A 13,086-nucleotide genomic window follows, 5' to 3' on the forward strand; every position below is an offset into this window, starting at 1 on the left:
ATCCACTGTCTTGAAGAATTATGTAATTGTTGGTTCCTCCCAACTCTCAGGACCAGCTGCTCCCTTCCAGCCCTCAGGCCAGAAAATCTCCGAGCCCCACCTCAGAGGGCAGCACACAACGCCAAATGGCTCCCCTCACCTTGGTGCCGTCCACCTGCCTTTACCTCCCAGCCGAGTCATCGAGGAACTTCACAGAGCTTTGGCCACCAAACACCGGCAGAATAGGTAAGAGGCTGGAAGGTTACAGGACACGGCAGGGGCATCCATTTCCACTGCTCAACTTTCCAAGGGCTAGTCCTGCTCAGAGTTGACCCACTGACATTCATGGACATGGCCACCTTCGCTTCATTTATTCCAGTGAGTCTACTCCAAGTAGCTTCGCTGGCTGTGGGGAAAGTGTGGATTCTGAAGGCTAGCTGCATTTTAATACGTGTATTATTATTATTAATTATTTCTATATCGCCCTGCATCCCCAGGTCTCAGGGCGGTTCACAAGATAAAACCACATTATGAAGGTGCCCTAAAGACGTTAAAGCAAAGATTATGGGATAATGCACACAGTGACTTGCGATCTCGATCACATGCAGTCTGTAGTCTGCTGGCAGTAGGAGTACAATATGGGCATGTCTTTAAGTTAACATCTTACATTAAAAACCTGACAGTACCAAGTTATCGAAGGCTTTTCACCAAAGCCAGCCTAAACGTACCTTTCCCGGGAAAATCAGAGGCTCACTATGTCAGGTTCCTATTGGAAGACCGGACAAACGCTAGAACATTAGCAGTGGCAAAGTTTTTATCGGTGGTTGCAAGAACCAATGATCCCTATATTCTGGACAAAATGCTTGTTTAACCTGGAGGTAGGCTGTATGAATTGTGTCTTGCTTTGTAACGATTTGTTGGGTCTCTGGACCGTAATAAAGATTGATGATGATGAAGATAAAACCACAAGATAAAAACATAAAATATATAATAAAAACAAGAACATTTTAAAAGGGTATTGGATGTCAATCATCCAAAGGCCTGGTTAAAGAACGTTTTTGCTGGACGCCTAAAGGTATACATATATAGTGAAGGCGCCAGGTGAGCTTCCCTGGGGAGAGCATTCCACAAATAGGGAGCCACTGCAGAGAAGGCCCTGTGCTCATGTTGCTACCCTCCAGAGCTCTCATGGAGGAGGCACACAAAGAAGGGCCTCAGAAGATGATCTCAAGCTCCAGGTGCGTTCATATGGAGAGATGTAGTCCTTGAGGTTCTGCAGTCCTGAGCTGCTTAAGGCTTTATAGGTCAAAACTTTGCATTGAGCCTGGAAATTAATTGGCAGCCAGTGCGGTCAGGCCAGGATCAGTATAATATGCTCAAACCATCTTGCCTTGGTGATCAACCTGGCTGCTGACTTCTGCAAGAACTGAATCATAGAATCATAGAATCATAGAATCATAGAATCATAGAATCATAGAATCATAGAATCATAGAATCATAGAGTTGGAAGAGACCACAAGGGTCATCAAGTCCAACCCCCTGCCAAGCAGGAAACACCATCAGAGCACTCCTGACATATGGTTGTCAAGCCTCTGCTTAAAGACCTCCAAAGAAGGAGACTCCACCACACTCCTCGGCAGCAAATTCCACTGTCGAACAGCTCTTACTGTCAGAAAGTTCTTCCTAATATTTAGGTGGAGTTTCTGAACAGTCTGTTCAGAGGCAGCCCTGGCATTTTGGAAGTACAAACTGGGTAGGTTCACGTTAAAAAGTGAACCAAAGTGCTCTTCCATCCTTACAGTGAATCCACCCTGGACCTCACTATGGACCTTTCCCATTTGCAGAGAACTTATTTGTATTACTGGGTTCTAATAGCCTCAGGACCATAACAAAGGCTGATCTAAATGCTTACCAAATGGCAGTCCAATTCTTATGAGGGAAGAGAAGGCACACATCACCATGCATTTGATGCCATGCACCATGTGGGATTCTCTGTGAGGTGAGCCAGTGTGGTGTAGTGGTTAAGAGCGGTAGATTCGTAATCTGGGGAACTGGGTTCGCATCTCCACTCCTCCACATGCAGCTGCTGGGTGACCTTGGGCCAGTCATACTTCTCTGAAGTCTCTCAGCCCCACTCACCTCACAGAGTGTTTATTGTGGGGGAGGAAGGGAAAAGGAGAATGTTAGCCGCTTTGAGACTCCTGAAGGGGAGTGATAAAGCGGGATATCAAATCCAAACTCTTCTTCTTCTTCTTCTGTATGGAGGCCTGTATATGCAGAGACCTGAATGGTGCACTACTGCCCCAAGTAAACTAGAGGAGGACTGGGTGCAAATTGGTCTATTATGCTTGAAAAGATTGATGTATTTTGTCCATGCCAAAGAGTATTTTAGATGTATGGTGGAAGGGATGGGCAGGAATGGAACCCATTCCTGGTAAATGTCCAAAAAGGCCACAACTTATTCAGGGTTAATAATGATGTGCTTCCCTTGCATACATTTTAAATTTTCCGTAAAGCACCCAATTGTCCAAGTGGAGGTGTTTCTTTTGAACTCTAGCCTTCCACTAAAAACACACACACACTGCATTCTTTGGAAAGGTCAACCCGGCACCCCACATTAACATATTTCAAAACAAGGTGTCAGTCACTGCCCTCTTGTGCCTTCCCCTTGTGACAGATATTGAGTTCTTGACATGGTAATCCCACCACAGCTCCTTCACAACCCTCTGCAGAGCAAAGGGCTCAAGGCAACAAGCTTGAGACATTGATTCCCTTCCTGTGGTGCTAAGTCTGGGTGGGGGCGGGGGAAACAACAACCCCGAAACAAATCTGTGTTATCTGCATTTCAACCCCCAGCTTTCAGGGAAGAGAAAACAAAGGTTCTCCCAAGAAGCGAATGGACATCCGCCCATCCAGAACGTGCAGCGTTGATCACAGCAAAGAGAAGGAAAGTTCGGTGAGCTACAACAGCGACCCGGAGAACAAGCGGAATTCCGTCAAGGAGTCGGATGAGAACAAAGAGAACCTGATCATGAACTCTGAAATCAAGGACGACTCTGTTTTCTATCAGGATGAAGAGGTTTTGAATGACTCCATCATTTCTGGTAAGCAAAGTCACCTTGTGAGCCTTTACGAGAAATTCTCAAGGACAGGTCCACTGGTTTTGTTCCTTTTTTACATGTGCATTACGTTGTTGCTCAAGGTCGTGAGGGAAATATTGGCCTCCTTTTCAAATCTGCCATTCCTTCTCTTTGCCTACCCATCTCCAGCCGTTAGCTTCTGTCCCATTCTGTTAGAGTCTTTGCAACTCCATGCTGTTCTTCTGCATCTCACCCTTCATTTCAGAGTTTGATGCCTGGCTCACCTTCACTCTTCTGGGACAGTATTTCCCAGTTTGCTCCTTAGGTTCCTTGGAAGCCACCTTCTGCTAAATCAGACTGCAGCTCTCTGTGGCTTCAGGCAGAGGACATTCCCGGCCCTACCTGGAGATGCCAGATTGAACCTGTGCCATTCTTTGTACAGCACAGGTGCTCTCCTATGGATGTTCTTCCTTGGTGATTCCAGTGCCCAAGTTGATCATTCCTGCAGCAGAATGGTCAGCAGCACCTCACTTAGCTACTGCCGCTTTTGCCCAGCGGCAGATCCAAGAAGGGCATTTCATTGACCATCTCCCCCTGACAATTCTCTCTCTCTCTCTCTCCACCTGTGTTTTGCTGCCGCTGCTCCGACTCTTCTTGTAACTTGCACCGCTGAGTAATGCAGCCTCACATTCATCGTGACTTCTGCTAAGGTCCTTTGTTAAAGAACAAATGTGGGAGGTTAAGATGATACTTTAACTAGTTTGTGGGGGTTATTTTTTAAAACAAAACAACAACACATAAATTTACTTTAAAGAAAAACACACACACACAACACCCAAATGCAAAACACCACCAAACTTTTTATCAGCAAAATGAGCTTTAGAACTGAAACTAAACCTAGGCTGAACTTTTAGCTCACCTTTCTTTGACCATTTGCAGGGAGGCAGGGGTCAGAAATTGACCACCCAAAATTGATGGGAGAGGGACAATTTCCCCTAAGGTTTTTCAGGTGGGGTTGGTTTATTTAAGTTTCAAGTGATGAGGTAGCTGAGGTGAAGTTGTTCTTTGCTCTCTAATTTTAAAAAACAACAGTGCGTGTGATCCCCATTTGGCTTTCTCTCTCCAGCTCCAGAACCAGAGGAAGTTGTGTGCTTTTGTGCAGATACAGGGATGCATGGAATACAGACCTGACCAATTTTATCTGGTCCGAGACGGAAACGCATTTGCAAGGTTGCAGAGAACTAATGAGAGCAGAATTCGGACCCACCATCAGTTAAAATGGCAGGTTTAAAATGCATTTACAGTGCAGTCCTAAACAGGTTTCTGCAGAAATATGTTTCTTTAGATTCAGTGATAATCTAGGATTTAGGATTTTATATATACAAAGTCAGACCACTAATCCATCCAGCTCAGGGCTGGGTACAGACTGGCAGCCCTCCTTACCTGGAGATGGCAAGAGATTGAAGCTAGGGCCCCTCTGTGCACAACCCAGATGCTCTGCTAGTGAGCCACAGCCCTTCTTCTTGAGCCTAGGAGCCTGAGTAAATTTGTTCACCCTCCCCAAACTACCCAATTCACAAAGCCATCCAGAGAAGAAGAGCCATATCTCCATCCTTTGCCCTCCTTCCCTCCCCAACCAAGCACCACTGAGAGTATTAAAAACACCTCCCCCCCCCCAACAAGTTGACACTCTTGACTATTGCAGATTTTACACTAATGTGGACTGGCCGGCTAAACCAGGTGAAGGTGGCCGGTGGGTATCAAACCCTTGGTGGGTTAGGGACTTCCCCTGCTTGCAAAGACAGGCTCTGGTGAATTGAGGAGACCCAACAGTGGGTCCAATGGTCAAGAAAGCAGTTTCTGCACACACTGTTGAGGGAAATGGGGTGGGTGGGTGATGAGGCTTGTCCACCTGGGAAGGTAGTCCATCTAGGAGAAGGGAAACTCTGATCTTAACCCCTTGATGCCTTGTGGCGATACTCATTCGTGAGAAAGGCTTCAGAAGTAAATCCCAAGGAAAAATTCATACTCACTGCCTTGTGAGACATCTTTGGGAATAGAAAAGGCTAAGGAGTAAACCCAACACAAATCCAGAGGGGAGTCCCTAAGACGGTTGAATGGATCTTGTATGCCTCCTTCCGGCAACTCCAGCAGCCAAGCTGGTGCCGTTCATATTGCTCTGCCTTCCTTTGGACTACATCAGTGAGGCTGAGAGGAGGGTCAGGTCTTGTCATCTGGGCATCCCAGGACCTCTATACACTCTGCCCAGGCTTGCATCCTGGAGAGGTCACTTTGGTGCTGCTAACACAACAAAAGCAACACAAGAGGCAGCAGTTATATCTCTGCAAACACAGCAGGCACTGTGATTCTCCAGCAGTTTGACTTTACCCCAGGAGGCGCACTCCATTGTCTTTTGAGAAAGATGGCTGCCAAACACCACTAACCATTTTTGGAGCTTTTACTGTAACCATTCCAGTTGCTATCACTTTTCCTTTAATGTAAACACCTATCATTATCTAAGCCCTGACCTTTCATCTTCCATCCTCCCAGTCTCTATTATAGCCCTCTTCAACTGTCAGCTGTCACTTCTTGACTGACAACTCCATTTTCCCCTTGCAGTATTCTAAAATGACTTTTCATCACTGATTGCAGGACTGTTACTTCTGGTAATCACACCGGAACAAGATTTAAGCTCTAGGACTTAACCCCAGAAGATTGTCTTTCCCTCCCTCCCTCCCTCTCTCCCATTCCACCCACCGTGTCTCCAAATGCCCCTCTGATATTTCAGAAGAACCCAGGCTCCAGGTCTTGGTCTGAGCACCTCTATAGGCATCCCTAGCTAGGTCCCAACATATATTAAGAAGACACATGCTAATCGGCAAACAATTCTGAACTGTGAACAAATCTTCTTACAGTTTATGGATATTCTGTGAACCCCTGCAAAATTGTGGTATGTGGAAGTTGGTGTTGTATAGATGAGAAGAGTTTTAATTAAACGGTAAATGTGAATAATCTACTAGACTTCCTTCTCATAGAACACTTGGCAGGCCTCATGGTGATTATCACAGCTAAGAGGCCTAGGGATTCATTAATTAAACCAAAGGGGTGAGAAAGAAGATTACGATATCCCCACAGGGCCCTAGACAGATCACAGCCTTCCCTGTGCATGTTTGTTCTCTGTGCAAGATGCATTTTTCATTCTGGACACTGGGTGGTGCAGCATTCATTGGACATTGGTTGGAAAAAAACCCTTTAACTCACATTTCGACAGGTGGGGCAATGATGCTGGAGGCTTCATGTGGTGTGCCGCCCAGATCTTCCTTGGGAGGAATCTCTTAGCATGTTTGTTTCTTGAATTTAAATTCCTCCCTTCCTCTCCAGGGAGCCCAGGGCAGTGAACAGAGATGCAATTTGAAAACAAAGCAAAAGCATTCAGCTGCTTCTCTGTTTTATTTTTCAAAAAGAATGGAGGGCTGCATACAGTGTTTGAGTAAACGTATTCATAGAATTGTGGAGTTGGAAGGGACCAGCCCCTGCAGTGCAGGGATCCTGCCCATAGCTGTCCCTAGGTGGGCTCGAACCAACAACCTTCTGGTTAACAACAATGACCTATTGCACCATTAGTCAATATTATTTAAACAGACACACAATTCAATACATGTAAAAGTTTTGTAGGTTTGGAAATCAGCTACAATAGCCACAATTTCCTCTTTATTATCCACAGTTCAGTTAACCATAGTTAAACCTGATCATCCAAACCCAGCCCTGTGACTTAACTATGGTTTATAAACCATGGTTAGAACATGTTAGTTAACCAAGGTGTGTTGTTGGTTTATAAACCTTGGTTAGCTTTAACCATAGCTTACAATTATATATGAACATGAACCTCCTACTTAGCTATAGTTACAGACTATTACTACCCAAATGTTACAGAGCCAGTATTCAATAGTGTGGCAGTGAGAGAAATTATGCTGTAATGTAGCAATCCAAAGTTTGAGTGATTGTCTGCAAGATGCCTCAGCATCAACCATTAACTATGGCTTAGCATTATGTGTGAACAGGGCTTACTGTATGTGTTGCTGCAACAGTGCAGATGTCCCTTTGCATTGGTTTTTTTCAGATACAGGCAGCATTAACATTTGGAAAATTAAACCACATGGGTGGGTCAATCACATGAGGCTCTTCCCACTCAGGAAGAAGAGAGAGGAGATCTCAATGGTGTAATGAAAATGCTTTATTTGACCCAATCTTCTATCTATTTCTACCCATCAAATCATAACCACAATATTATAATTGCATCTTTCGACTCCTCTCCAGGACTAAAGTTAAATACAATGGAGTAAAGTTAAATACAATGCATGTGACAAAGCATTGATAAGATTTTTGTTCACATGAGCTCATTTTATTTGCTAAATGGCTTATACAAAGCTTTACTGAAGAGTAGACACAAGAAATGCAGAAATGGATTGGGCCAAGTAAAAAGTTATCACCACACATGGTTGCACTGGTTTCCTCCCTGCTGTTCCCCCTTGGTCCTTCCTGTTCAGTCACTAGCCTCCTTCGAAGGGAAGGCCCCACGTTCTGCTCGCAGACGATCCCTGCCGATCTTGCACTTCTGATTCATGAGAAAAACCTGATCCAATAAGTGATGTCCCTTTGCCTATTTTAGCAACAGCCTGTCTGACACGTTCTCGCTCTTTTTCTATGTATGCTCCAGGTACTTTGCCAAGAAAATGCAAGAAAGAGTTGCTGGCAGTGAAGTTGCGGAACAGGCCAAGCAAACAGGAGCTGGAAGATAGGAACATTTTCCCCAGGAGGACCGACGAAGAGAGACAGGAGATCCGGCAGCAAATTGAAATGAAACTTTCCAAGTAAGTTCTGTAGAGCGTAAAGCCCTGTTCAAGCTTCCATGCTTCCATGTTTACCAGTACGGGAGTAAGGAAAATAGGGATGTACCTAAAAGCTCCAACCACCTCCTACTCTTCATGTAAAGAGCAGGACCATTTGTAACAATGGGACTTTCCTGTGTACAGCTGCACACACAAAGGATGCACCCACTCAACTCAAATCCTGCACAATTTGGGTTCCAGGTTGTGAGGAAAGGCAACAGCTCGGTGGTCGAGCAGGTGTCTTGCACACAGAAGGTTGCAGGTTCAATCCTCAGGTTCAATTGCCAGGTAAGGCTTGGAGAGACCCATGGATTGAATCATTGAGAGTGACTGCCAATCAGTGTGGACAACACCAAGCTGCACAGACCATTGGGTCTGACTCAGTATAAGGAAGCCTTCCTGTGCACAGCTGTACATGTAAAGGATCAAGTGGTCATGTTATTCCCTACTCCCATTGTGACAAAGACGGGAGCATTAATGCCTGAACTTCCGACTGTTTACCTTGCCTTGGTGTATTACACAAGCCTTTTGTCTGATTCCTGTTGTACACCAAACATTATTGGCAGTCATAAACCTGGTCATGGGGCCACCATTTCCCTTGAGTTCAAATGTCAGGGCTGCAGGTTTGTGGGTGGGACCAGACCCCCAAAATTCACAGATGAAACGGAATGGTCTCCCAGCTTCCCTACCCTCATTGCTTCTTATTTCAGAATTGAAGCAGAATCAGAGGGGTTGAGGGCAATTGAACTACCTGATTTTGAGTTTGAACTTTGTGAGTTCCAAATCTTTAAAGCGTGCTAAGAATTCGGGATTTGGAAATCGAAACCTTATTTCTTGAGGGGGTTCGGAACTGCTGTCGGGCCTAGCCTTTGGGACAGGAAGGTTGAAACTTGGTTGTGTGAAGAATGCCAAGGCCCAAGAAGTGTAGATTGGTGATTCATGCACAGTCAAAGCTGAAGAAAGGAACAGATTTCAAGCCGACTCCAGAATTACTTCACAATGGGGCATTCAATGGGCAACATCCAGCTATGGAGCTCACCAACCGGAACCAAATTTTGTAGGTGTCTGGGTTAGGGGTTGGAACAGGTTATAGGTAACTACAAGAACCCAGTTTAAATGCTACTGTAGTGTTTGATGTTAGCTTTGGTGTCTTTATCCCGCAACTGAAATATTTTGAAACTGTAGAGTGGCATAAACTCTCATGCTTCTTAATGCACTCTCTACCACTTTAGAGCTGGGTCTGAGTTGTTGGATAGCTGCTGTCTTGGGCCACATCCTGATGCTGGATCCACTAAGCCCTACCACGAGGTCCTAGGTGGAATATTTGGGTGTTCAGATACTTTTCTCCCCAGACTCTACTGTTGTTGATATGGGGTGTGAGGTGAGGGAGACCTGGGATGGTGCTAGCCTCCTTCATTGATCATCAGAGTCACTCTGGGAGGTGCCTGTGGTTTGGTCCACAATGGTTTGTGTTTGACAGCTTTCAAATATCAAGAGGAAGGTGGGACAGCTATGGAGCTTATAAATGCATGAATGGAGGACATATTGTATCATACGTACCTGATAAAAAGGTAAAGTCCATGCATGGGATCATTTGGAACGAATGTGAAAACAAACCTGCCAACAGCATGTCTTTGTGCAATATCATGTCTTTATACATACCTAAGAAGCCATATGGAGCAGAAGAGGGAGGGAGGGAAGCTGCTCTATAAAATCAGAAGAGGTAGAAACTTAAGGGACAGATGCAAATCTTGTTAGAAGAGATTGGGCTTCTATGGCAGTATGAAGACAGCCTTCTACCTTTTGCAGTTTGGTAACACCTGGAGCACTCAGTCTTTTTCTAAACCTACCGTCTCCCTGCATACATCACTGGCTCCCTGTAGCTGCAACAACTCAATCATTTCGTCTCCTCCTCAACTCTGTTTGGGTATCATTCATTCCTGCACACTGTGAGTCACCTTGCCTTGGAGCAGGGTTTCTGCTGAACCAAATCTAAGTTGAGAGGTAGCCAACATGGTGCCCTCTGGATATTGTTAGAGTCCAGCTCCCATCTGACCCAGCCAGATCAGGTTAGGTTAGGCTAGGTTAGGCTAGGCATAGCTAAGCATGGCACTGCTTCACTCAACTGGAGTCTAGAGTAGCTTAAAGAGACAACGAAGCACAATAATCAATAAAAATCCATTAAATTGAAACAAATATGCTAAAGGTGTTCCACCGTGGCCAATGGCTAAGGAGTCTAACGTCATCCAGAGGGCAACATGTTGACTACCCCTTATTTAAGGTTTAATCTGAAGCTGCATGAGACCACCGCCTTGGTGAAGCTAAGCAAGTCTGGGTTGAACCAGTGCCCGGGTGAGTGACTACCTGGAAGCCACATGTACAGAACCTTGGGTTCCACAATGGAAGAAAGGCAGGATAAGAATAAATATTTAGAGGCTATTTAGAGAATATTAGCAGCAAAGATTTGAAAAGGAGCATTTGAGGAGAAGTTCAGGCACCAAATGTATTTCAGCTGCAAACCATCTTCTCCTTATAGCTTCTTAAAAAGGAAGGTTGCAGGATGTGGTGTTGGGAGGACTCTGCTGATCTCCTTGTATGCACAGGTGGGGTAGTTCACCTGCTATTTCCCCATGTGCTGCAGAGACAAGGTGGCAGGGGAGGAAATTGCATAGCGTGAAGAAACTGATCATTTGTTTTGCAGCTATGAAATGTTCTCAATGCAGTGGCATAGCGTGGGGGGTGCAGGGGGGCCCGGCCGCACCGGGCGCAACATCTGGGGGTTAGGGTTAGGGGGCGCAAATCCACGGGTTAGGGGGCGCAAATTACTTGCCTTGCCCTGGGTGCTGACAACCCACGCTACGCCACTGTCTCAATGGATCTAAATTAGGGTTTTTTTCACACATGAATGTACTTCACTTGGCATTATCACACCTGTTGATAAGCAGTTGGTTATGTGAACCCTCCTTCCCTGAAAACCGGTCTCTCTGAGATTATGTCAGGTGTGACAAAACTCCATCTGTTCGATATGCGGCTGATTCACACATGCAAAGTATTGCTTGGGTTTCAAGCATGTGTGTCTGGTGTCACCCTGATAATTGTGTGGGTGTGCCCAAGAAGTACTCACTCTCCAGAAAACTGATCCCACACAGAAAGTGCAGGAAAGTAGTTCAGCTGAAGATGATGGCTGAGCTTTTTCTCCACCTGTTTCAAGCTGTTTGGTTGCTATTTGTGAATTTAAGCCACATTTTTACTACGGTAAATGAGGACACTTTGGAGAAAGAAAAATGGGGGTCAGAACTAGGGATGGGGACACGTACAAAAATGCATGCACTTGGGTAAAAAGGTGCATAAAAATGAATATATTGGTAGAAATGGCGTGCAAAAAATGCTTTGTATTAGGAGAAATTGCTTTGTAAAAAATGAGCATTTTTGGCAAAATTGCAAAAAAAAAAAAATTATGAGGAGGAGTTTGCACTAAAATGCTGCTGAATTCTCCTGAAGAGTTTTTTTTAAAAAATCATAGTCTCGTGTGGAAATAAGGAGAACTGAATTAAGGGCTGGGAAATAAGAAACTGGGGGAAACCAAAATGGACAGATTCACCCACCCTTGGTTGGAACTAAGAGATTCTGTGTTGGGGATGCCCTAAAAAGCAAATGCGTTGAAGAATGGAGGGAGCAAAATCTCATCAGAATGGCATGGAAGAGGTACAAGTGTGGCGCTTGGCTTGGATGCCTTGAATACAGACTCAAGTGGCTCTGGGTTCTCTCGAAAAATGGACTCAGAACTATGATTGCACTTGTTCTCAGTGGCCAGTGACTTGGTTTCAGTCTTCCAGCTGGCAGAAGGTTTATATAAAATTATGAATCGTTTGCACAGCATGAATAAGCTGTATGTTCCCATTTTAATGGTTGCTAACCCAGTCCCAACAAAGCAATGCGTTGATTCTAAACTTGTATTTAAGCCATCTGTAATGCCGTCTGCTGTGTCGATCTAATTTTAACACACTTCTAATTTCTTCAGTGTGCTGATTTTTTTAAATAAAAATAAAAATAAGCAGGAGCTTTGCCTAATATGGACTTAAGGGGAATTAGTGATGGGTGAGCCCTCCCCACAGCTCAGTTTGGAATAGGCCTAGTTCAGAAGAGTTAATCTAGGCTTCACTCCAATAAGCTCATTTCAACTCTGCTCCCATTTGAGCTACTGTCCCATTGAACTTAAGAATATTAGAAGAGCGTTGCTTGGTCAGGCAATGGTCCATCTCATCCACCATCCTGTTCTCATTAGGGCCAGCCAGATGCCTGTGGAAAGACCTCAAGATTCAGAGGCCTACTGCTTCTGACAGTGCAGGTCATTGCATTCCAATAATGTCATGGGGAACAAGACCCTCAAAGCCCTACTACGGTCTCCATTTCTTGAACTAGTTGAAGGGGGCAGCTGTGGAAACATCATAGAATCATAGAATTGTAGAGTTGGAAGGGACCCAAGGATCATCTAATCCAGCCAGTATGGTATAGTGGTTAAGAGCAGTGGACTCGTAATCTGGTGAACCGGGTTCGCTTCCCTGCTCCTCCACATGCAGCTGCTGGGTGACCTTGGGCTAGTCACACTTCTCTGAAGTCTCTCAGCCCCACTCACCTCACAAAGTGTTTGTGGTGGGGGAGGAAGGGAAAGGAGAATGTTAGCCGCTTTGAGACTCCTTCAAGTAGTGATAAAGCGGGATATCAAATCCAAACTCCTCTTCCTCCTCCTCCTCCTCCTCCTCCTCCTCCTCCTCCTCCTCCTCCTCCTCCTCCTCTTCTTCTTCTTGGTTGCAAAGGCCTCAGCCTTGATGCCTGCCTCCCATACCCTCCAACATTCCTAAGATGAAAATAGAGACATTTCTCACTCCCCCTCCCAACTGACCCTCCTTGCCCCCCCCCCTTTATATGTCCTCCCACCCACAGAGCATTTCCTATCAGAAGAAGGGCAAGTGCCACTACCGCCACACCAATGGGACACAGAACACACAGCCTCTGCTGACCTGAGAAAACCCATTCTAGTCTTTGGTAAATTTACAAAAAAAGAAGAAGAAAAAGTACACACTTTGAGGGTATGGTCTCCTCCTCTGCTGCATCTAGGAAAGCATTTGAGATATAAT

At 45.2% G+C, this 13,086-nt stretch overlaps 1 protein-coding gene across 5 annotated transcripts in view; it reads left to right on the forward strand.

Moving 5' to 3' along the window:
- Window positions 1-13,086, forward strand: part of PHACTR3 (phosphatase and actin regulator 3) — a 217,469-nt gene that overhangs the window by 129,326 nt on the left and 75,057 nt on the right. For all 5 annotated transcript variants that reach the window (XM_082226126.1, XM_082226122.1, XM_082226124.1 and 2 more), the window contains 3 exons: window positions 51-225; window positions 2,836-3,083; window positions 7,777-7,930. In XM_082226126.1, the coding sequence (XP_082082252.1) occupies window positions 51-225; window positions 2,836-3,083; window positions 7,777-7,930 (577 nt within the window). The remainder of the gene's footprint in view (window positions 1-50; window positions 226-2,835; window positions 3,084-7,776; window positions 7,931-13,086) is intronic.

The sequence above is a fragment of the Podarcis vaucheri genome, assembly GCF_965113315.1.
Source record: "Podarcis vaucheri genome assembly, chromosome: 6".
Classification (NCBI taxonomy): Eukaryota; Metazoa; Chordata; class Lepidosauria; order Squamata; family Lacertidae; genus Podarcis; species Podarcis vaucheri.